We start from the raw sequence: 23,602 nt of genomic DNA on the forward strand, positions 1-23,602 counted from the left end.
TGCTGTTGACTGTGAATGAACTGTTTGCTCCAGGGGACAAGAGCTGCCACATACCAGCTGCCTGAGCGTTGGTGTCGCCATCCGGCTAGAAGCTTTTCCCACTGACTAGACTTCAGAAAGTCACTCTGAGGTCTGGCTGACTCCACTAAACTGCTTTCAAACTCAGACATCCAGTCTCAGCCCATCCCTTATTCACAGAGTTGGGAGCCTCTCTCTGCACAAGCTGTTGCCTTCACCTGTGATGAAGATGTGTGATGAGGACCATGTTTTGTAGCATTGCAGCATGCTGCACTCTGTTAGCAAGAGCACAGGCAAAAAATAGAGGATATTAATTGTTCCCATCTGCTTGGCACTCATGAGGCCACATCTGGGGTACTTGTCCACTTTGGGGCTCCCCAGTACTACAGAGACATCAATAAACTGGAGCAGGTCTAGCAGGAGCAGATCACTAGGATGGGCCAGGGGCTGGAGCACAAGACATGAGGATAGCTGAAAGAGCTGGGTTTGGCCAGCCTGGAGAGGAGGAGGCTAAGGGGCATCTAGCTACAGTCTTCCACTTCAAAAGGGAGTTTACAGACAAGACAGAGCCAGACTCTTCCCAGAAGTGCACAGTGAGCGGACAGTAGTAATGGCCTCAAGGTGCGATGAAGGAAGTTCTAATGGGACGCAGGGAAAAGCTTCTTCCCCACAAGAGCAAGGAAGCTGGGCAGTGGTGCTCCAAGGGCCTGTGGGATCCCCATCCCTGAACATACTCAGATCTCAACTGGATGCAGTCCTGAGTAAAGTGATCTGACTTTGAAATTACTCTGCAAGTCAGTTGGACTAGAAACTTCCAGAGGTCACTTCTGACCTAAAGCTTTCTGTGATTTTATTATTGTGCATTTCACTGATGTCTGTGATAACAAGAGCAGTTACTGAGAAGACGCAATGGTGGAGGTTCCTGCCTATCTGGAGACTCTCCTTTGCCCCAGGTGTAGAAAGAGCGCTGAAGTTGCTGTAGTCATTCATCTCACCTGCCTCCTTCCTAACATGCAGTGTATTTGCCTCATTAAGGCTCATTAGATGAGCCCCACCTCATCCATTTGGTTCTTTTTTCTGAGCCAGATGAGGGCAGGTTCACCAAGTACACAGCTGCCTGGGCTATGGCTGGTCACAAATGATTCACACATGCATGGAAGTGGGAGAAGAGCATCCCAGGGACCTCACTCCTACCTGGAGGGACCTGGAGCTGAAGAGCTTTTCCAGCTGCAAGGTCAGCCATTGAACCTGTGTCTAAATCATGGGATGTTGCCACATCCCAGTTTTGTGGTGAGACAGGTCTGGGTGTGTGCAGCCCCTGTCCTAGAATAGCCTGTGTAAGTGTGGGATCAGTTCACAGAGTGCGTGCAGCTCGGATGTGCCAGAGAGACCACGGGCTGCATACTCAGTCCAGTCTCAATCCCTTCTGCAGGGCGATCTGTAGCTTGGTCACATCTTCCTTCCAAGGCATTTCTCCACAGAGAGAAATGTTTGTCTTGGAGATTGCAGATGTCCTATGAAATCTGTGTCGATGAAGAAGCAGCAAGCTCTGGCAAGAGCTGACAGGCTCCAGAAGTGTTACCTATGTTTTATCTTAACACCAGCATGAGAAACTAATCCCAGGAGTTTGTAAATATGGGCCCTGAAGCAGTGGGACTGGGACATTAAGGTGGAGGGAAGCAGTGCTGTATGCCACAGAGCAAGGGAACATCTGAGATGATACAGAGAGTTTCAGACTGGTGGGTAATGAGACTTGGCTTAACCAGAAATGGATGGAGGGATTGGCGTTTGGGAGGAGGTGAGGCTTTGGTCTCAGAATCTGTTAGAATCATAGAATGGCTTGGGTTGGGAAGGACCTTTAAAGGTCATCTAGTCAACCCCCCTGCCATGGACAGGGACAGCTTTTGCTACATCAGGTTGCTCAAAGCCCCATCCAACCTGACCTTGAACACTTCCAATGATGGAAGTTCTCTGCCCTCGTTCAGCTTTAGTAAGTGCTGGACAAAACCAGAGATTGCCAACATTTTGCTGAGGCTGACCTGCATTGCACCTTCCTTCAAAGGTGGGGAAACCCAGGGAGATGAAGGGAAATGGTGCAGCAGTGTGGTGGCAGGTTTTGCTCTCATACCTGGCCCCTACTCCCCTTGGCACACAGGCATTGAACATCCTGGGAGCCACAGTGCTGTGAAACCAGAAAAGCAGTAGTGAAGAGGCAAAGACAGTGGATCATAAAAATGGCTTTTGCTGGTATGCTTTGAGAGGAGTTGCTCAGCTGTAATTCATTACAGTGATGTGCAAGAACATGCTGCAGCCACACTGGTCCAAGTAGTGCAGTCCTACCACTGCTGTGTCTGCAATCCTCAGCTGGTATGGTTTCTGTCACTGCTTGTGATGCCAAGGGAAACCAGACTGGAGATGGGTGAGAGGTGCTGTGCTTTGTGTGCCGCTCCTCCAAGCTGTGTCTCAGAGCTGTCAAATGAGTTGTTCTTCTATGAAATATTGAAAAGGTTGGACCTGGTAAAAACCCTTCTGAGTGCAAGCCTCTCTGCATCCATTTGTAACCAGGCCTGGCATGCAAGTGATGGGGAAGCTTTCTCGCTACCACTTTCCAGTCCTCTCCCACCCCTGAGGCTTCCCCTCTGCCCTGAAGCTGCTGAAGCAGTGAATCTGTGCTGGCAGGTGTGCCAGGGCTAACGCTGTGCTGGAGTTAGCATTCTCCGAGGCTGGGCTGGCACTGGGTGAGGTCTGAGATGGCCTTTGGACTGACGTCCGTGGAGGCTGTGTTGGCAGTGCCATCAGCAGGCTGGGTGCAGGACGGGCAAGGACATGTGCTCAGCTCACCGGTCTCAGATGCAGTGAAGAGCAGGGAGCACACGCATCCGTGTGTGTCGGCCGCTCCAGCAAGGGTGGGGGGCTGTAGGCTGATACCTGCAATGCTGTGGCATCCATGCTATCAATACCTGAGCCAACCGGATTAAAAGCAGTCCAGGCTGCTTGCTCACCTGCCCTGGTCCACAGCAAGCAGGATCAGAGCTGGTCAGAGTCTCAGAGGGAGGTGGCAGCTCCACGCCGTGGTCCCTGCCCCATGGACTTGTTAGCACAGGTCCCTGGAGGGCAGTTTTCCCAAGGTGCGGCACCAGCCAAGACTGCACTGTTCCTACCTGGCCATGTGTCAAGCCACGTAGGCAATGCAGGGCAGTGCAAGGGGTGGACAGCTGGCTGGATTGTCTGAGGAGCTGCTGGAAGGTCCCATTGTGCTCAGTGGGACAAGTGGCGTCTGTGGGTGTGCTATTTCCAGGGCACTCTGACGAGGCGGGCGACTCACCATTGTCAGCATGTCAGGTCAGGTTTGCGTTGCATGCTCAGGCTGCTGTATGCACCTCCCTTGATTGGCATGTGCAACTTGCAGACCTAGCACACCAAGGCAGAGAGGAGCTGCTTGCTTCCTGCGTCTGCCTCTGCCTTATAAAGCTTCTCTATGCAAATGTCAAAGTACAAAACCCCCTACTTCCCATAGCAAGCAGGGAGAATTGCATGTTGCTGGGCTGGTAGTCCTTTTCCAGGGGAACAAGGCTGTGTTTGCTCCAACCTTGGGCTCATTTTGCCTGGGAATGATCTGTTTTCCTGCCTGAGACACTGCCCTACATGGTTTCTAATTACAAACTCTTAGTGAGCAGTGGAAACATTTTGCTCTCCTCTAACTGCTCTCTACAAACAGCAAAAGCCAGGATGTCCTGACCCCTGGACAGCCCTGCCACTGCTGGAAGTGAATTCAATAGCTCTAAATAGCAATAATGCACCTGCCTGCCTCCAGCCAAGGGATGCGGGTGCTGCCCGTGCAGGCATCTGACTGAGGCCTCTCTCTTGCTCTCTCTTCCAGCTCCTTCAGCTGTGTCCATCATGCACCAGGTCAGCCGCACCGTGGACAGCATTACACTCTCATGGTCTCAGCCTGACCAACCCAACGGAGTCATCCTGGATTATGAGCTGCAATATTATGAGAAGGTACTGTGGGACCTTGGCAGGGTTCAGCCGTAGGTTTATGGGAGAGGAGGTGGTACAAAGCTTCATGTGAGGGCATAAGACCGGCTACAGCAGTTGGTTGATCAATAGGTTACTTCTCTTGCTGCGGTTGGTCATGTGGGTGGCAGTGGCTGTCAGCCCTTTAGAGTCCAGTGGTGGAGACCCTGTGTAGACACTGCAAATGTGGAAAATCTGCTGGTCTTTCAGGAGGAGCTTCTCCCTTCAGCTCTCCAGCACTTGTGGCAGGTGGACCCATTGCAGGGAGACCTGGGTAGCCAGGGTCCAGGGTCTAATTTTTCCCTTTCCCCTACTGGGGCACTAGTGGGAAATGGGTATGGTAGGCAGCATCTAGTCCCAGGCTGAACCACACTAGCTGAGTGTTCAGTCTTTGAGATTTTGTATAAAGCTGTCCATCAGCGTATTTACACCAAAGGTGAGTTTGGCATCTGTGTGCAGCAGCCTGAACTCAGGTGTTGTACCAGGGAGAAGCTGTCCCATACTCCCATGGAGGGTACATACTGCACTACAGAGTCAGGGGAGGCTGCTGTGAAGGGGTCGCACAGCTCTGGCTCTTTCATCCCTCAGGAACATGCCCCTTCCACCTCCTTCCTGCCCAGGTGAGCACAGGGACTGCAAGCCAGGGCTGTGCCAGGGTGTCCATCCCATGGGGCTGGAGTTCTGTGGCTGCTGAGAGACCTGAAGACCATGTTGATGTTGGTCCCAGGACCTGCCAAGCTCTGCCTGGCTGGTGAACTTCATCTGTGCTACCTGGGGGAGGTGGGGAGCAGGAGATTTCTCCTTCCAGGAATCTGCCCCCTTACACAAGGGCTTATAAACTATACATTAAAAATTGCAAACTAACTAATTAAAAAGCTTTATGATTAAATGGAACTGAAAATATTTTTCCCAGCAGTTGCCGGAAGAAATGATTAATCCCCCCCACTGCCTGCCTGTGACCTATTTTCTCATCACCAAGAGCCAGAGGGAGAACGGGGAGGGGGGGGGAGCTTCTTTGTAAGCTGTTAAATAGGTCCTGACCTATATTGCATAAATCACAGCCATTTATTTGACCCTTGGAAATGATCCCAGAATACATGGCAAGATGGATGAGTAGTTAACAAGACAGATCTGGAAAGCAAGTGGGGTCCTCTCCCCAGGGACCCTCAGCATAGAGATAGAAGATCTCAAGGAGTTCATTTTCCTCCTCTTACTTTCTCTTAATCTCTCCCCCTCTTTCTTTCTTCCCCCTCCCCTCTGTTTTCTGGGGGAGGCTGTAAATAAAGGGAATTTTTGTCTAAAGGGGAAGCTGCTGTTCGTGGTTGGTCTTTGCAGCCAACTGCAAGGTGAGCTTCTGCTTGCTCCATTGGCAGAGTTTAGGGCACAGCATGTCCCTGATCATGGGGACAAGTGGCCCAAGCCACACTCAGGCAATGCCTTAAATGGCAGGTGGAGCACTAGCCCTGGCAGAGAGGACAACGCAAGCAGCCCCACATGCTGGTGCTGAGGCTCTCTCTGTCCTAGTATTTTATAGAATCATAGAATGGTTTGGGTTGGAAGGGACCTTTAAAGGTCGTCTAGTTCCAACCCCCCTGCAATGAGCAGGGACATCTTCAACTAGATCAGGTTGCTCAGAGCCCCATCCAACCTGACCTTGAACGTTTCCAGGAATGGGGCATCTACCACCTCTCTGGGCAACCTGTGCCAGTGTTTCATCACCCTCATTGCAAAAAATTTCTTCCTTTTATCTAGTCTGAATCTACCCTTTCTTAGTTTAAAACCATTACCCTTTGTCTTATTGCTACAGGTCCTACTAAAAAGTCTGTCTCTTTTTTTTTTGTAAGCCCCCTTTAAGTACCGAAAGGCTTCTCCCTGATAAGGTCTCCCCAGAACCTTCTCTTCTCCAGGCTGAACAACCCCAACTCCCTCAGCCTGTCCTCACAGGAGAGGTGTTCCAGCCCTCTGATCATTTTTGTGGCCCTCCTCTGGACCCACTCCAACAGGTTCATGTCTGTCTTGTACTGAGGACTCCAGAGCTGGACACAGTACTGCAGGTGGGGTCTCAGCAGAGCAAAGTAGAGGGACAGAATCATTTGAACCTCTTGGTATATTTTTTTGCTAGGGCTTTGGCTGAAGAAGAAAGACATGTCTTTATCTCCTCCCCAGCCAAGATGTATGTCATTCTCAGAAAGGGATCATTGGATCAAAGCTTAGTCCCACAGTAAGCAAATCTCAGAGGATTTGGAAACAGGTTAAAAAGGTGGAATAACCAAGAGCTAGAGGCAGGGCCTGGCCAATGGCAGCAGGTTTGTCTCTCCCCAAACTCCTCTGTGTGTGTCAGCCTTTACTTTGAAGTCCCAGTTGCATACTCAAGGTCTGATCCACCACTAGTCATCACTAGCCAAGGTCTTCATATGCTTCGTCTGGTCAGTCAAGACCCTCTGCATCTTCAACAACGCAATGACACTATATCCTTCTCTGGCTGCTTGGCAGAGCTGAATCTCATGTTAGTCTAGCCATTGCATTACTGAGTTCTGCAATTGAAAGCCATTTACTTGATCCCTGGGAACAGTCCCAAAATGCACAGCTTTGGATGTGCCATGCTCTTCCCCTGCTTCACATCAATACTGCAATTTGGATGGGGTGTGTGACACATCCCAGGTGTGTTCTCACTCGACTGCCAGTCTGTACAGAGGTGATTTGTTTCCAGAATGTTTCATTGCAAACTGTCCCATGTGCTTCTGAATGCTCAGAAAATATCTCTGGAGCTAGTTAAGTTGTTTCTAGTGGAATTTTTTTTTCCCCAGTAGAAAATTATATTTTATTAACATGAAAACAGTTCAAATGTAAGAATAGCAGCATACACATCTTGTATAAAGTGTTTTGGCTCTTCATTTTGAATTGATTCTCTTCTATATAAATACATAAATTATATTTAAAAAATTGGAATAAGTGGTTTAGCATTAACAGAAAAGAGCTGTTCACAATACCTGAAACAGGTATATTTTTGTTTCCATTTCACAGATTATTTATAACATTGCTATTATTAGATGCTATTAAAAATGCCTGTACAGAGGCAACATTATGATTTTCTTTCACATGTAGTTAAAGCAAATCAGTGCAGATTGTTACACAAACACTGAATGACATGTCTGGTCTCTATGGTCCTCTCCTTAATGGATATTTTATTTTAACCTCCAAGAGGCACCTGCCAATGTTTGTCTTACTAAAAAAGTGAGTGTTGTCTTCATTTAGAAAGGGCATAGTAGTTTTTGTCCAAGGTCGCCAAACTCATCCTGGAGTGTGGGAACTGGAGACCCACTGCAGTGTCAGGCACTGCAAAGAATAATTAGGTCTCCTTGTTATGCAAAGTGATTGGGTTTAGGGTATGCTGTAAGTTAGCATTTTGTAATTGTTTGAAGACATTCAACCCATCCATTGTGCCCAGTTCGGTCACCAATGCAAATGTTTTAGAGGCACAGGAGCCCTTTGATATCTCCAGCCAATGCTGGGGAAAGGGCATGGGGTGGCTGGGGGGCTTGAAGGGTTGGGGAGAGGTGACCTGTGGCACCTGATGGTGGAGGTGGGAGTAGAGCTGGCTGTAGCCTTTGTGGTGCCCAGGAGCTTCTGGCAGGAGCCCAGCATCCCCAGGACTGGGTGTCACCAGGGCTCATACCAAGGACAGCTGGAAGCATTGCTCCCGGTCTGGCTCAGAGGACTTTCTTGGTCTCCAGCCTGCAGTGTTGGACACCAGCATCCCCAAGCCTGGGGCCAAAGCTGCTGCCTGGTGTTTCCCACCTGTCCCCAGGATGGAGCGAGAGCTGGGATGCCCCTTCCCCCGATACTGCCCAAACACTTGGAGGGGGCATTGTCTGGGGAAGACTGTGAGATCAAGAATATTAAGAGGAAACCTTGCCAGGGAGCCCTGCGTTAGGTTTCCTGCAGTCCCAGTCCCTGCCCAGGGTCCATGCTGCTTCTGTCTGGGGCTCAGTTTTCTTGTGAGAGGCATCCAGACACTCTTACCACAATTCACTTGATCAGCTACCTGGCTGGGAGGCCAAATGCTTTTGAGATCTCCCCACAAGTCATGCTCCCCATGAGAGTCTGGGAGCTGTGGACCCCATGGATCCACCCCCAGAGTGGCCAGCAGGACCCTGTTACCACATCTGAGCATCCCTCCTAACGTACTCAATCCCATGGGGGCCAAAATTCAGATGTGTGTGATGATTTGGCATACAGCCTTGGACTAGCTTTGTACGTGTGGCTCTGTTTGCTTCAGGAACCACAGCAGATTGCTGCTGTGCAGATGCACAGAGGAGCTGTCTGCCAAATTAAGTCGGTTGACATTTTTCTTTGGCTTTTTTTTTTTTTTTGGCTGATAAAACATGACTTTATAGAAGCAATTTTTGCAAATCCTTTGAGCATTTCACAGACTATCTGTGTTTCAAGAAACTCTTTCTTTGTTGATCAGACTTTGGTTTCAGCTTAAATTTGGCTCAGGGAAAGGGGAACCAGACAAGGACTCAAAATCAAAACTTTGAGGAAATAAGTGTGTTATTTTGAATTAGGATTTCCAAACTCAAACCAAAATCAGCAGGGGAAAAAAAAAAAAACAAACAACCAACCACCAAATCTCTGCAAAAAACAAGCTGGGAGAAACAGCAAAGGGATTTGGACTTTAAACCACCTGGGGTGCCCTGGACCTGCTGGAGAAGCCCAGAGCAGTGAAAGGGGAGAAGTGTTTGAAGTGAATTGCTGGAGAGGTGATGGCTGAGCAATATGCCAAGGGGAAAGAATAGGTCTGATAAGGGAGGGTGGAGAGGTGTAAATGCTCTTTCCTTGTAGTCTGGGATTAAAAGAGAGCATTAGCACACCTTTCTGAGATAGACAGACATCAATTTCCCAGGCTATAAACTGTCTTCTAAGCATGCCCACTGCATTCAATTTTAAGTCCTCCAGGAGCAGGGATGAGGTTCCCTCAAACAGTTGGACAAATGATTTTAAAACAACTGTGTTGTTAGTGCCATCCAAGGGCCTGGGAGGATTCATTCAAGCCCTTAAGCACTAAAACTGTAAACATTTCCTGACCCATTTCTCTCTTAGCCTGCCTGGGAAAGGTCCAAGGGAGTGCTGAGGCCTGATCAGACAAATAAGGCAATCACTTTTCTGCATGCTCATCTTTTCTTGATCTTTCTTGTCTGTGTATCTGTACTAGAGCTTTTAGTTGTCATTAGTCTAATTCCAAAACAACCCAGTGATACCCAGGCACCTTCAGCACCAGCTCCAGATGGATAAAACTGGTATTGTAGTTTTCAGAAGAGAGAACTGTTCCTGAACACTGTTCATAGTGGAGGTCTCCCAGGCATTTGCAGAGCTGCTCTGCATTACCCTGCAGACTGATGTGCTATTGGCATTTCCAAGCCTCCAAGTTTGACTGCACACTTGGAGAAACACATTCCAGCCAGACCACTCTCTTACCAGCCATCCACACCACAGCACTGCTCAATCAGAAGCTTAATACAAGCAGTTAACTCCATGAATGTTGTCTGTCAGCTGCTTTGCAGCTTTGAGGCAAATAGTCTGCACAAACCCAGGTCATGAGTATAACCCATCTTGCAAATGCCAGTGCACTTGCAATTCTGCTCCAGCATGATGACTAATTGAGAAAGCACCAGGCTCTTCCAGGAACATGAAGAGAACATTGGTTCAACATGGTCTGCTGTATGGAGCCCCATAGTGAATGACTGTTCTTTATGGATCTCTAATGATGCTGGTACCACAGCTTCTGGCTGTGCAGAAGGTTCTCTTGAGTGAAGGCACTTGAGTGAAGTGCTGTTCTCAGAAGTGACCATGAAAGCAAAGTCACCAGATAGCTGGCAATGTGGAGAGTGGAAAAGAAAGGAGACCAGCAGCCCCCAAAGGCAACTCCATCATTTATTGGTGGGCAAGACAACCTCTGACTCATCTTGTGGTCCAGCAGCTGAGGAGGCTGAGGACACAGCCCCCTGTAGGCAAAGGGTGTGCAAAGTTGAGTGCAAGACTCTCCATTGACTTCTGCTTCACCATTGCCTGCAGGCAGCCAAAGCAGCACAAGAGAGCAACAGCCTGTGTAACTTGCACCTTTGTGTGAGGTTTCCTCGGTTCATCACAAGATGGGACCTTCTGCCTGATTGCCTCTTTGATACCCTCTGTCCTTCAGGAGTCCACTGCAGAAGAAGTTGGTGAGGAGGAGTGGACACTTTGCTCCTCGCTGGGAGTTTCAGAGCTCATGGTAGTACGGTATGAGAAACAATCCCTCCATGCCCCTCTGGTGGCATTTCACAGCTGAGACGAAAGGCCAGTCCTTTGATCACACCTTCAGTCCCACTTGATGGGATTGCAAAAACTATGTGTCTGACTTCTTCTTTTTGCCAGTCCCTGCCTACTTCTTTTGAGGTTATCTCACCTCTCTGGTGAGTCTGTGGGGTGGGAGTCCTTGGGCTTGCTGAGCCCTTTGCAGTGACTTGAAGATAGCACATCTCAGGGACTTGCCTGTAAACTTGCCAGCTCAGATTTTGAGCTGTCAGCTGCTGATCTGTTCCAGTGAGTGATCCTGCCAAGGCAGCCTGACCTGCCAGATCGGAGGTGTTACCAGAAAGGATGAGCACTTTCAACATAGCTACAGAAATTTGATTCAAAAATCCATGCTTGTGCCTCCTTTTATAGGGGCTTATACTCACAACTTGGCTTTCCTAAGATTTTTCTGTTTTCCAGAAACATCATGCTGTTTGCATATATTGCTGCTTTGCACTGACTTTCAGGACTTCATGGCTGCCAGGCACCTAGCCACCTTGCCCTGATCATAGGAGGCACCACATTCAGTACCACCTTTCATCCTCCTCTGTTGACCTGTTTCTCCATGTCCCTGTGGGGGACAGGGACTGTCTGTTCTCTTGTATAGTGGCTAGCACAAGGAGATTGTGGCCCATCCACTAGTGCTTCTAGATGCTCAGCTAAGGGCATAGTTACTAAGGGCAGTGATGGATCCATCACCTACACAAGTGCAATACCATTTATACCGTTATGATATGACTGCTCAAGTCCTCAGCTAGAAAAACGACACACAAGGGGTAGGACAGAAATTTGGAATTAGTTTCACTGTCACTTTTAAATAAGCTCTTTGGTTCCCCAGCTTTGAAAACCTACCCATGGTCCTTGGTGAAACAGGCCCTGGGCAGCGGGATGGTAGCAGTACTTCTCCTGAGGTCCAAAACCCTGTGTTCAGCTAGACTTTACCTCCAGCACCGGCAAAGGGAGATGGGGAAGAGCAAATGGAGAGGGTGCTGAGACTGGATGAGACACAGGACGAGGGGGTGAGGAAGAAGGACAGTTCACATCCCCATTGAGCTTAAGGCTTGGAGAAGCGACCTGAGGTTTCTAGCTAACACCTTCATCAGAGCCTTTCCTGAGAGGTGGTGGGTAGGCCAGGGATATCTGTACTCCCATTCCTGCTTCTGTGTCTCCCTGGCGGGAGGCAGGCTCAGAGAAATGACCTGTTTGTTGAGGCCCATGGTCTCCCCATGGTGGTCTCTCCACCCATGCTACCCTGGTCTCCTGTGCTTCGTCCTTCTAGAAATACAGCGCCTGATTCTGGACTCATTTTTCTGATGACAGATTTCTATTTTCTTGACAGGATCTGAGTGAGTTAAATTCGACAACAGTGAAGAGCCCCACCAACACTGTGGCAGTACAAAACCTCAAAGCTGGCACCATCTACGTCTTCCAGGTGCGGGCACGTACTGTGGCTGGGTATGGCCGGTATAGTGGCAAGATGTATTTCCAGACCATGACTGAAGGTGAGTCGTGAGCTGCCTCTGCATAAAGGTGACACAGAGTCTAGAGAGACTTAGACTAGAGAGATGGAGATGCACTGGCAGCAGTGCTGGTCCCCTTGCTGTTAGTCCCTTCAAGGGTGCATTGGCAAGTCAGATGCATTTATTCAACCTGGCAAGACCTGGAGAGAGGCATGGGCACTTGGTAGGCCATGCAGGGAATCACATAATCTAGGCCAATTTCTGCCAAGTTTTCTGGCATGGGGGCATCTTCATTCAGTTGGATTTAGAGGAAATGAAATTTATGATTTTCATGTGCACAGCTGTTGATGACAAATGCAGACCTGGGCCTCTATTTTCTAAATGTGTGCTGCTAAATAAAACAGGCCAAGCCAGTTTTCTGTCCCTGAAGCCAAGGAGCAAGGCACAGCATGCATGCGTCCATGGGACTAAACTTACCCACCCAAAAGGCATAGCTCCATCCAACCCTCCTACTGGGGCACATCCCCTGTCGTAGCCGACCTGACCCATGCCTGGGACAGGACTAGCTGTCCCAGACCAAAACCCTGCCAGGAAGCCTATTAGCAATAGCCATGCAAATGTGGGCAGTGCTCAGGGCCACACTCTGACCTTGATGAACTTGTTAGTGTAGACCCATCCTGTGCGGCAGTAACCTGTTCCCTCTTCCTTGCATGCCAGCCGAGTACCAGACCAGTGTCCAGGAGAAGCTGCCACTCATCATCGGCTCCTCCGCAGCAGGACTGGTGTTCCTGATTGCTGTAGTCGTCATCGTTATTGTGTGCAACAGGTAGGTCAGTCTGAGCGCATGACCCAGGGCTGGGGCTGTGCAAGGGGGTTCTGACTGAAGACAGAGGGTGGCAAGGCTAGGGGAGAGGAGGGTGGGGACAGGAAGGTGAAGGGGGAAAGAGAGATGTCCCTGGAGCGTGTCTCTCAGCTCTCATGGACCCGTGCTGGTGCTCAGGACTCCCTTTCTTTCCAGAAGACGGGGCTTTGAGCGTGCTGACTCTGAGTACACCGACAAGCTGCAGCACTATACCAGTGGCCACAGTACGTACCGCGGCCCCCCGCCAGGCCTGGGGGTCCGCTCTCTCTTCGGTTTGTGTTCCTGTTCACTCATTCCTTGCAGCATGCGGGGAGGGCTCAGGCCACCTAGCTGGGCAGGCATGTGCATGTGTAGACAGGAGGACCTCTGTGCTGTCTAGATCCCCCGCCAGTCCCCTATGATCTAGATCCCTGCCCTGCCTTGTAGAGTCTGTGCTCTCCAGACCTGCGTGCTGTCACGTGCCAACCATGCAGTGCATGCTCTACAACCTCCTGTGACATCCAACACACATCTCTGAAGCCTCACCCTCCTCTGCGGTGCAGCCCCTGCCAACACATCTTGTCTTGCTACTTCAACTCCTGAGCTCTGCCTAGCTTGCAGGCAGCAGTGAGACCCCTTTCCCAACCTACCCACCTCCTGCAGAGTACTGTCCTTCTGCAGGAATCCACATACCTTGTGGTGCCTTTGCTAGAGCCCATCCCAGTGCTCCCAGAATCCTAGGAGATATGAAATATATCTATATATATAGGTATATAATACAATATGTAACAATCACTCTCTTGCAGCCTCCCTCTTCCAACATCCCTGTGTACTGCAAGGCACTCCCTCCCATCCAGCATTCCTGCTCTCAGCCTCACTGCCCACCCTGCCTCACCTCAGTGCCTGCTCCTTCCCCTTATTAACCCCTGGCTGCACGGCCTTTGAAATGCCTTTCTCCTTCCTCACTAGAGACCTGTCGCAATAATCCTGCTTTGTTCGAATCTCAGTTGTTATTTACCTTGTTACACTTGCAGCTTCAGGATTTCTGTCCTTTTTCTACCTTGTTCCTGTACAAACCTGAGCCTTGGTCAGAGAATGGAAAACATCAGTAGTGTTTCAGCACAGGACTCACTATTGCTTCTGCATTTACCTAGGAAACATTTCCCAAAAGGCAGAGCACTGAACTGCAGCTCTGTGCCAGAGCAGCAGTGTGCTGGCTGCATTGCTATAACTTACCAGGAGAAATGACACTCTTCAGGAAAGATTATGTAAATGCAACTCTCAGTTGTTTGTCAGTCCGTGCTGCATGTGTAAACATACATTCACACTTTCTCCTGGGGTCTGGTGTGTAATATGACAGCTTCAGGCTGGGATGGCATTCATAGCTGTGCCTTTACGACTGTTGGAACAGGCTCAATGCCACCAGTTGCAGATGAATTGATAACAGGCCTGGGGTGCCTTTTAGCCACATCGTCACTCAAGACACCAGTCCAAGGCACAGTCCCTGCTCAGCTCCCCAGCAGTGATTGCTGTGGAGAGGCTACAGCTTAGGGTTAGCAGATTGCCGAGGTGCAGAGAGCCTGTAAGCATTGCAGCAACTCCTGTGAATCCTACCAGCATGCTACTTGTGGAGCTGGGAGTCATGCCTCTGGTTCTGTGTTGGGCTCCTTATTTAGTGAGCTGTGAGCTCTGCTCTCCAAATACCCCCAATTTTGGAGCAAGCCAGAGGCCAGTAAAATGAGTGTAGAAAGGGGAGGACTGCAGCTGTCCCATGGTGTAGGTAGAGTGCGATGTGGCATCAGCAGTCCAACCTCACCAGGTCCCATGGCCATTGCCTTTCACATAAGCATATCGCTGTGTCTTCTGGTCTGCCTAGCAGGAAGAGCTTGGCTTTTGCAATTTCCCCAGTGTCCCCTACAGCTTGTCTTGACCATGTTGAGGCTACCAAGACAGAACCCAGCCTCAGGCAGGGTTACCTGTCAGGAGAACAGCGGGCAGACTGGACTGTCTGTCCTGCTTGCACTTCCCCTGGAAGGGTCACAGACACCCCTGTGGAGGATTCAGTCTGGCTTGATGGCTGTGTCTGTAGTACCAAGTGCCTAGAGCTGCCTCCCCTATAGAGAGAATGCCTGTAGAGAACCAAGAGCAGCATGTGCCTCAGTTTACATCCCAAGGCAGACCTTCCCCATCTCCTGTCTTGAGTGCTGAGCCCAGGTCTCCTCCTCCACTTTCCCATGCCTCTGAGGGAATGGTGTGCTGAGGTGGAAGCAGGACACAGAGGAGGCCAGCGGGGCAGAGCTGCAGTCTCTACAAACGGTCCTCTTGCAGTGTTGCAGCATGATAAGTGTGGTGTGACATTGGTGTGCCTATGCACCATCTCCTGAGAACAAATGCTTCCCTTGCTTTTCCTCTGGGTCTGCTAAAGCCCAGTCCTGCTGCAGAGGATGTGTGGTTCTCTGTGGTCACAGTTTGCAGTCCTAGCTAATGATGTAGCCCTCCATTGCCCCAACAATTACTTATGGGCCAATATTCATTATAATCCAGCTTTAACAGTCCTGTGCAAATATGGCTCTGCATGTTCTTTCTCAAACTGCTTTGCTGTGTCTGCTTCGTGCCCTTGATTATGCGACTTGCTGAGGTAAAAAAGACCCTCACATGCATAGGTTTCTCTTTTCCTTGATGTCAGCCATCAGTTGTGCCATTTCCATGTGTCTGTCTGACTCTCTCCCTCACCTTTATGCAGTGACTCCAGGGATGAAGATTTATATCGATCCATTCACCTACGAAGATCCCAATGAGGCTGTCAGGGAGTTTGCAAAAGAAATCGATATCTCTTGTGTCAAAATCGAGCAGGTGATCGGGGCAGGTAGGTGAACTGTGAATGTCTGGCTGGCCCTGAGCAGCAGTCTCCTTCGTGGTCCCAGGCTTTGGTGAGGATTTAGCCTTCTTACAGGTACTGGGAAGACTAGTGTCAGTAAGGTCTTTTACTTAGCCCCAGCCTGGACTAGCAGGGCCAAGGTGGTCCAGTGCTGGAGACAAGGAGTTCCCATGTGCATATAGTCCCCTGTCCAGTGCTCCTTACCAATGATGAGTCCACCTGAAGGGAGGCCTTTGGTATGGAGTGAGGGAGGAAGCACAGATTGGATGATGGGTGGTCAGCTCAGGGGCATACCGGGCAGGCACGGCTGGAGCCCGTGGGAGCAGGGTCCCTCAGGGAGAAAGGCAGCAGTCTGGGAGGCTGACAAGCCCTACCTGTTTCCTTCTGTTTGCAGGGGAGTTTGGTGAGGTGTGCAGTGGGCATCTCAAGCTTCCTGGCAAAAGAGAGATCTTTGTGGCCATTAAGACCCTGAAGTCTGGTTACACAGAGAAGCAGAGACGGGACTTCTTGAGTGAAGCCAGCATCATGGGGCAGTTCGACCACCCCAACGTCATCCACCTGGAGGGAGTGGTGACCAAGAGTTCACCGGTCATGATCATTACTGAGTTCATGGAGAATGGCTCACTGGACTCCTTCTTGCGGGTATGAGATCCCAGGAGCATGCAGCTCCAGAGATTGTGTTGGGCTGGAGGAGGACTGGAGGGGATTCCCTTTCCTGTGCCAGTATAACAAGTGCCCTTCACTGCCCAGCATCCCCTGCCACTGGGGCAGCTGCTGCATAGTCCAGAGGTCTGTGTCTCGGGAACAGAGATGGAGGTGGCACCACGGCTGTCATCTGTTATGTGTTTCTGTCCACTCATACTAGCAAAAGGCTGTGCCTGCCTGTACACATGCCCACAGATGCATGTGCAAACCCTGCCTCTGTGGACAGGGAGGGACAGTCTGACATAGCTTTAACACAGCAGGACTTCACCTCCAGCTGCTCTGTCTAAATATTTATAGGTCTGAGTTTGAAATGGATAATTCGCTGTGATGAAGGGAGATAACCTGCTTAATAGGAATAGATTGCCCCTTCTGAACCCTCCTGTGCAAGGTGTGGCAGATCCACCACCTTTGGATGACAGCAGCCATCGGTAGTAATGACCAGAGGGTGCGTGAGGGTGACTTCCAGCCCCTGTGAGCTCTCCACTCTCCACTCTCTTGCTTTGAGAGGGAACGTACGTACTCGTGGCATAGCTGTGTCCTGACAAGCAGCATAGAAAGAGGCTACTGGCTGTTTGCTGGACAGTGGCGGGCTGTGAATTTGCTCCTCTCATGTGGACTCTTTCCCTCTCTTCCCCTAAGCAAAACGATGGGCAGTTCACAGTGATCCAGCTGGTGGGGATGTTGCGGGGCATTGCGGCAGGCATGAAGTATCTGGCCGATATGAACTATGTGCACCGGGACCTGGCTGCCCGCAACATCCTGGTGAACAGCAACCTGGTCTGCAAAGTGTCTGACTTTGGCCTCTCCCGTTTTCTGGAGGACGACACCTCTGATCCCACCTACACCAGTGCACTGGTAAAGCTGCTCTTCCAGAGGGGGAGGGATGGGTGGTGAAGGAAGGAGTCAGGGAGAGAGAGGGGAAGGGGGAGATCCCCTCTTGACGTGGGGAGCACTTTTTCAGGGTGCCAACAATGGAAATAAGGTGCCAGATGGGAAAGACCAGTTAAATGTACCAAGGAAGATTTTCTCTTGCAAGGTCCTGTCCAGTTGTCCAGTGGCTGTTGATGGGCCCTATAGCCATTCCTGTGGATAACTGAGCCTTCTTCCAAACATGTCTGCAAACATATACGTATCCCTGATAAAGCCCTTAGCTGGGATGATGCATTATACCCACCCACCAAGATGCTGCCCTTACAGATTTGTTGCCAGAGCAGCACATCTGGGATTTTTTTACCATCACTGTCCAGTCGTGCTGCCCTGCTCTCTGGGAGGCCATGATCCTTTTTCATGTCATGTCAACGGCTCAGCCCCAGGAATGACAGACTGAAGTGTGGATGCATGCTGGGTGAAGCCCTGCAGTACTAGATACTGGTCTTCCAGAGAGTCTGTCTGAAGTAGACAGAGAAACATTCCCAGAAATGGCTTCATGATCATATAACACCTTCCCAGGAATGCCACAGTACCAGTGACGCTAGTGCCACCGAGGACTCACAGCCTGTCTCAGGCTATAGAACGTGCACTGGGACCAAAGGATAATTTGAAGACTTTGATGTTGTTCAGTAAGCTTGCAGCCAGGAGTTCTCATAAATACCATTGTTTGCAAAGGCATACAGCATCGCTCTACAATGATGCTACGGGATCAATGCCTACGTACAATGCCTATGACAGGACTTCTTGGAAATAAGTGTTGCTAGAGCTGGGGCATGATCTGTAGGAAATCATCTCTCCCAGATCCTTTGGAGTTGCCAGTGATGACATGTCTGGCATAGTTCTTAGTGAATTGTAACAGTAGTTGGATACCTAACAAACACCTAAAAATGTGCACTTTTATTCTCATCTGAACTTGTGTAGCTTCAAACGCCAACCATTTGATCTTATACAGTCATCCTATGGTTTTAGAAACACTAGCAACATTTATTTTCACAACATGATCCTTACATCCAATTAATTTTCCCTTTGTTAAGTTAAATACATGGGAACTTCTGGTGTTTACTGCTGTTTTCTATTCCTGTTATTGTGCCTGTAGCTTTTCTCTCTGTCATCTCTAATTTATTCTTCTTGAACTGTGGGCACTGTAGCAGGACATAAATTATCTATAATGATAGAATATATGCACCCACTATAGCAGAATACCAGAAGTAATAGTATCTTCCTCTTCAAAATGCACCATCCTTAAACATCCCAAGATGCATGAGTGTTTTTTATTATAATTATCGCAGAGACCTTGTGTCCATGGATGGGCAACAGCCACAAGCTATGGCTTTGGAGGTTCATGCTGGACCTTAGGAAAATCTTCTTCTCCAACAGGGTGGTGAAGCTCTGGGTCAGATCACCAGAGAGGTGGGAGGTCTCACTGAAGTAAGTTCCCACAAGGATCCTCCAAATATACCCAGTCTGTAATTTCTACTTTAGGACTTCTTTTTTAGTAATTTTTTAAATCCACTGCTTCTCAGGAGCTCTGTTAAGAGTATGCCTGATGGAGAGGACATAATGTTTGGTATGGAATGCTTGGTATCTCCCTGTTGTGGAAAACAAAATATTTTGTCTGAGGTTTGTGGCTGTGAGAAGATTAAGGAACTTCTTGTCTTTTTTTAATTTTTCTAGCATGTATAAGGTCTGAGCCCTATTAATAAGACATGGTTGTTATTCAGCAAAATATATTGTTCCTTAATCTTCTCACAGCCACAAAACGCAGACAATTTTGCTTATTTTTCGGCACAGGGGAAGATTTTCGCTTCAGAAGGTCCCTTGAGTTGTGAATGGCTCAAGTCCAAAGACCCTGGTGGAAAATTAGGAGGCTGCAAGGGCTTAAGCAGAGAATTACAATCCCTGTGGCTCCATGCCGTGTACACCACTCTTGTGCACTTTGGTGCATAACTCCTCTATGGGAGTGGAGAGCCCTTCTGATTTCTCCAGAGCTGGTGTTGCCCAGCAGGATGACGGAGACCCCAGTGCCCGCCCTGTCCATCCCATTTCCCATCAGTGACCAAGCATGCCATACTAAAGATGTTCACTCTGCCTCTGTCTCCAGAAATGGGCAGGATCAAAACCTGCTGGATCATGTATATATTAACAGACTGACCCACGAGGACTTCAACTCAAGACTCACTGACTTCAAAGTGTCTACAGATGTAGAAAGCTGAAGAGGAGGGTGTTCTAATTCCTTTTATTCTGCTCTGGAGATAGCTAGGTGACAGCAAAAGGATGGAGGGAGATTCAAAGGGGATCAGTTTGGATTTTTCTACATTCATAGCCATTCATTTTTCTATAAAAGACCCTACTAGCACAATGGGCATTTTGTCATGCCAAAGATTGCTATAGCAATAGGCAGGTGGAAGAAGCTGGACTTGTTTAATATGATGAAGATGAGGCTGAGGGGACACCTCTAAGTGACCTGCAGTACTTGAAGGGCAGTTACGAAGAAGACAGAGCCAAACTCTTTGCAGTGGTACCAGATGGTATAATAAGGGGCAATAGACAAAACAGTGGCTTGGGAGGTTCAAGGTGAATAACAGGAAAAGCTTCTTCCCCAAGAGGGTGGTGCAGCCCTGGGACAGGTCACCAGACAAATGGGGGGAATCATCATCCTTGAAGGTTTCCCAGACATGGCTAGACAAGCCACAGCCATCCTAATGTAGTGTTAGGGATAGTCCTGTGGTCCCTTCCTTCTAGGATTTTACCAGCATATTGGAGGCAAATATTTTGGACACTCATCTTTTTCAGTTCCTCTTGCTCTTTCTGTTACCATCCTCTCTGTTTTTTTACTGCAGGGAGGGAAGATCCCAATACGGTGGACAGCACCTGAGGCAATTCAGTACCGAAAATTCACATCGGCCAGTGATGTGTGGAGCTACGGAATAGTCATGTGGGAGGTGATGTCGTATGGCGAGCGGCCTTACTGGGATATGACCAATCAAGATGTGAGTTGTTAAGACACAAGGAGCAGAAACACTGAATTTGGGAGCATTGCAAGGCCAAAGCATGGCTACAGCTAGACCCAGCCTGTGGCATGTCTGGAGCCTTCTCTGTTGTGAGAGATGTGTCCAAGGTCAACACCTTTGGAAGAAGTAATGGGGATAACTTTGGCTTTTGTTCTGGTCCCATTGTACTGCTGTGGCAGAGGGTAGGGACTGTACAACACCCACTGCAGTAGGACAGGGCTAATGTGAGCACCCTCAGCGGTGGTAGACAGATGCCCAGGAGGAAAAGGAGCAGGCGGGTGGAAAACGAAATGCTGCCACTGACCTGAGAGCCCCTGGAGCAGCAGGCAGATCTTCATCTGCAGGAGACCACAGGCATTTGGTGAAAGTCTGTTATAGAGTCATAGAATGGTTTGGGTTGGAAGGGACCTTTAAAGATCATCTAGTCCAACCCCCCTGCAATGATCAAGGACATCTTCTACTAGATGGTTATTAAATCTCGCATGGCAAGCTTGGACTGTGATGTGTAAGAAGCCAAGCAACTTGCATGCAGCTAGAAGCCAAAACCACAAGGTATTTCAGAACATGCTTAATTTTAAATACTTTATGACCCTTTAATTCAGGTGGAACTGTTACGTGCACTCCTTGTTCCCTGGGACCCAGGCAGTTTCTGTGAGCCCTTGCCTCCACACAAGGATGACCTGTAGCTGCAGTCGACACCTTCATCATAGCAATGCCATTCTCCCTGTTTCTCTTGACCTCATATCTGGGTGGTCAAAGCCCATCTGTCCAGTGGCAATGAGTGCCATGCAGAGTGCTACCCCTGCATGTGTGTGTCCAGAAGACCCCTTTGGTGTGGGGCTTCCAGGTCTCTTCTAACATCGTCTCTCTGAAGAGCTGCCCTTCTTCATGCAGTCTTCACCCATGAACCCTCAGGATCTAACACCAAGGTCCTGGGTCAACCCTTGGTGCACAGAAGGCCTGTCCTCCCCCTCTGCTGCAAGCCGGGGTCTTGCAAACCTGCATGTTACAGCATCTGCCTGGCTTCCAGCTTGTTTCAGAGCTGCCTCTGGGCAGTCCATTGGAAGCCTTCAGAGTGCCACCTTCATCTCCGTCATCCTGTGGGCTCCTGAAAAAACACTGCCTTATAGGGACAGAGTGAGAGCTAAGCTCCCACCTGACTCCTGCAACTCCTCCCGCCCCAATGGCAAATCAGACCTTTTTCAAGTCAATATAACTCCATCCATGCCATGTCAGGTTTCTCCAGAGTGCGATGATTTCCTCCCTAGTGCCTGGTGGGGAATTTGTTCAAGTAAGTGCCCAATGCCTGGAGCAGATACATGATATCTTAGCACCTTTGGCTGTTCAAGGCCTTGCCCCAGCCCCTGGCATATCAGAAAAGTCTTTGCATCAATTGTTTGAGCCAAAGGGAAGGGAGTTAGGGGTATGCCTTTCTCAGAAAGGACAATTCCCTTCCCGTTAGGGCTTCATTATTGCCTGCAGTTTCAAGCATTTCCTGCAGCCAGGTGTCAATGCCCTTGTCCCTGCCTCAGCATCCCTCTGTACGCATAGCCCTCTGCCATCCCTCTCCCTTGTCCCCTGGACCTCTTCCCTCAATGGTTCCTCCTGCCACAGCCCCTCTGCTGCAGCAGCACCGATTCAGCCGGCAGGGATGGCAGGGCTTGTGCCTGTCTCCTTGGCACAGCATGCTGTGTGGCACCTGTCCCCAGCCTCTTCTTCCCCTTCTTCTGCCACAGGACATTGTGCCCCAGAAGCTGTCACCACTTAATTGCAGCTGGTACTCCCTGCGAATGAGCATGTGGCAGATATTCACTGTAGATTAGCCTCCTGACCCCAGGGTGTGAGTGCCTGGGGAGGCTGGGGAGGGAGAGGAGACAGAGAGTGCAGCCTGTGCCCCCTCGCGGGATGTGTCTGATGGCAACAAGGCGGGCAGCTTGTTGGGAAACCATTCGCTCCATGCCGGAGAAAAGTGCTTGATGCTTGCGTGATGACCCTCCCCAGACTGCTCTCCCCGTGCTTCCTCTCCCCTCTGTCTCGGTTAGACCTGCCATCCAGAGAGCTGGGAGAGGGGACAGCTTGTACCTCTTGGGAGAATCCCTGAATGGGAGCCAAGAGCTGCACAAAGCACACCAGCGATGCCTCAGGTTGGACCTTCACAGGCTCAGTGGTGCACCATCATGTCCAGCTGGGGGGCAGAGGGGAGGGAGGACTCCTTCCATCTGGCACATTTTGGCAGCAGCTTTGCCAGCCCCCATCTGTCTCCTATCAGCCTACCCAGCACCTTGGCCATGCACATCAGTGTCTGGAGCACCCTCCCAATCCATTCCCTGCCTGAAGCCACAGTCTGTCTTAAAGGCTGCTAGATGCCTCACCTCACACCCTGGACTGCTTGGCATGGATGTGCCGCCTACCCTCCCTTGGAGCAGCAGACTTCTACTGCCACAGCACCTCCAGTGTCTCCTCTCTACCAACCCTTCCCTGCTGCTCTCCCAGTCCCAACTGCAGTATCCTCAGTTTTCTGTATGTAGCCTTTCTGCTCAACAACACATTCACCACGCTGCTGTATGGGTATGGCTAGTCCTTCCCCAGGAGGGTGGTACAACCCTGGCATAGCCCATCAGGCAGACTTCTGTCCTTGGAAGTATGCAAGACATGGCTGGACAAAGCCATGGAAGCCTTGATCTTATGGTAAGACTAGATAGAGACATCGAGGTCCTTCCTGTGGATCCCTGAAGGAGGTTCTGTCAATCTCCCTCCCCTTTTTTATCATCCCTGTGGAGAGTTGGTCATTTTAAATTGCCACCCCTGATTTCAGTTACTGCAGTATCCTCAGTTCTGGTTTTTAGCCTCACTTCTGGTTTTTTGTTGCCACACACAAGCCTGTTTCTACTGTCCAAGGCTCCTTCTGCTTGCCTTTTCAGTGCCCATGCTGTGTGTATGACCATAGAATGCATAAGGCCAAGAAGGTAGGAGAAGCCTGCCTGTCACATGCCTCTGTCAGAGGAACATATGCCCCTGGAAGAAGCTGTGCAGCTCCATCCTCCTTCATTACCCAGGAGAGGATGGAGGGCTACAGGTGCAGGGTGACAGGGAGATGGGATTCCCCTTGAAGAAGAACCTTTAGCCCTTGTGCACGTGCTATTTCCACTGAACGTTGCAAGGCCAGACATTTTCCCAGGTCCTGTGGTGTAGTAAGGAGAGACCAAACAGGCAGCAGCCAAAGCCTTCTTGCATTGGCCCACAGAGCTGCAGGGTGGCTTAGGCAAGGTGTGCTGCAACCCTTCTTTGCATGCTGTAGCAAAGTTCTCTTGTGTCTGGCTCTGCTGACCAAGGTCTTGGTCCTCCCCACTGTGTGCTTCAGTTTGCATGTGCGCAGGTCTGTGGGGAGATCCAGCTTTTACTGCTG

The 23,602-nt window shown here is 49.8% G+C and overlaps 1 protein-coding gene across 2 annotated transcripts in view; it reads left to right on the forward strand.

Moving 5' to 3' along the window:
• EPHB2 (EPH receptor B2) overlaps nucleotides 1-23,602 on the forward strand; it is a 138,775-nt gene that overhangs the window by 99,076 nt on the left and 16,097 nt on the right. Inside the window, exons 6-13 of one of the 2 annotated variants that reach the window (XM_030017856.2) lie at nucleotides 3,899-4,023; nucleotides 11,711-11,873; nucleotides 12,549-12,657; nucleotides 12,850-12,917; nucleotides 15,416-15,538; nucleotides 15,945-16,192; nucleotides 16,895-17,110; nucleotides 20,026-20,175. In XM_030017856.2, the coding sequence (XP_029873716.1) occupies nucleotides 3,899-4,023; nucleotides 11,711-11,873; nucleotides 12,549-12,657; nucleotides 12,850-12,917; nucleotides 15,416-15,538; nucleotides 15,945-16,192; nucleotides 16,895-17,110; nucleotides 20,026-20,175 (1,202 nt within the window). The remainder of the gene's footprint in view (nucleotides 1-3,898; nucleotides 4,024-11,710; nucleotides 11,874-12,548; nucleotides 12,658-12,849; nucleotides 12,918-15,415; nucleotides 15,539-15,944; nucleotides 16,193-16,894; nucleotides 17,111-20,025; nucleotides 20,176-23,602) is intronic. The other variant, XM_030017857.2, reaches the window with a different exon arrangement.

Source organism: Aquila chrysaetos, chromosome 6 (assembly GCF_900496995.4).
Source record: "Aquila chrysaetos chrysaetos chromosome 6, bAquChr1.4, whole genome shotgun sequence".
NCBI classification, from domain to species: domain Eukaryota; kingdom Metazoa; phylum Chordata; class Aves; order Accipitriformes; family Accipitridae; genus Aquila; species Aquila chrysaetos.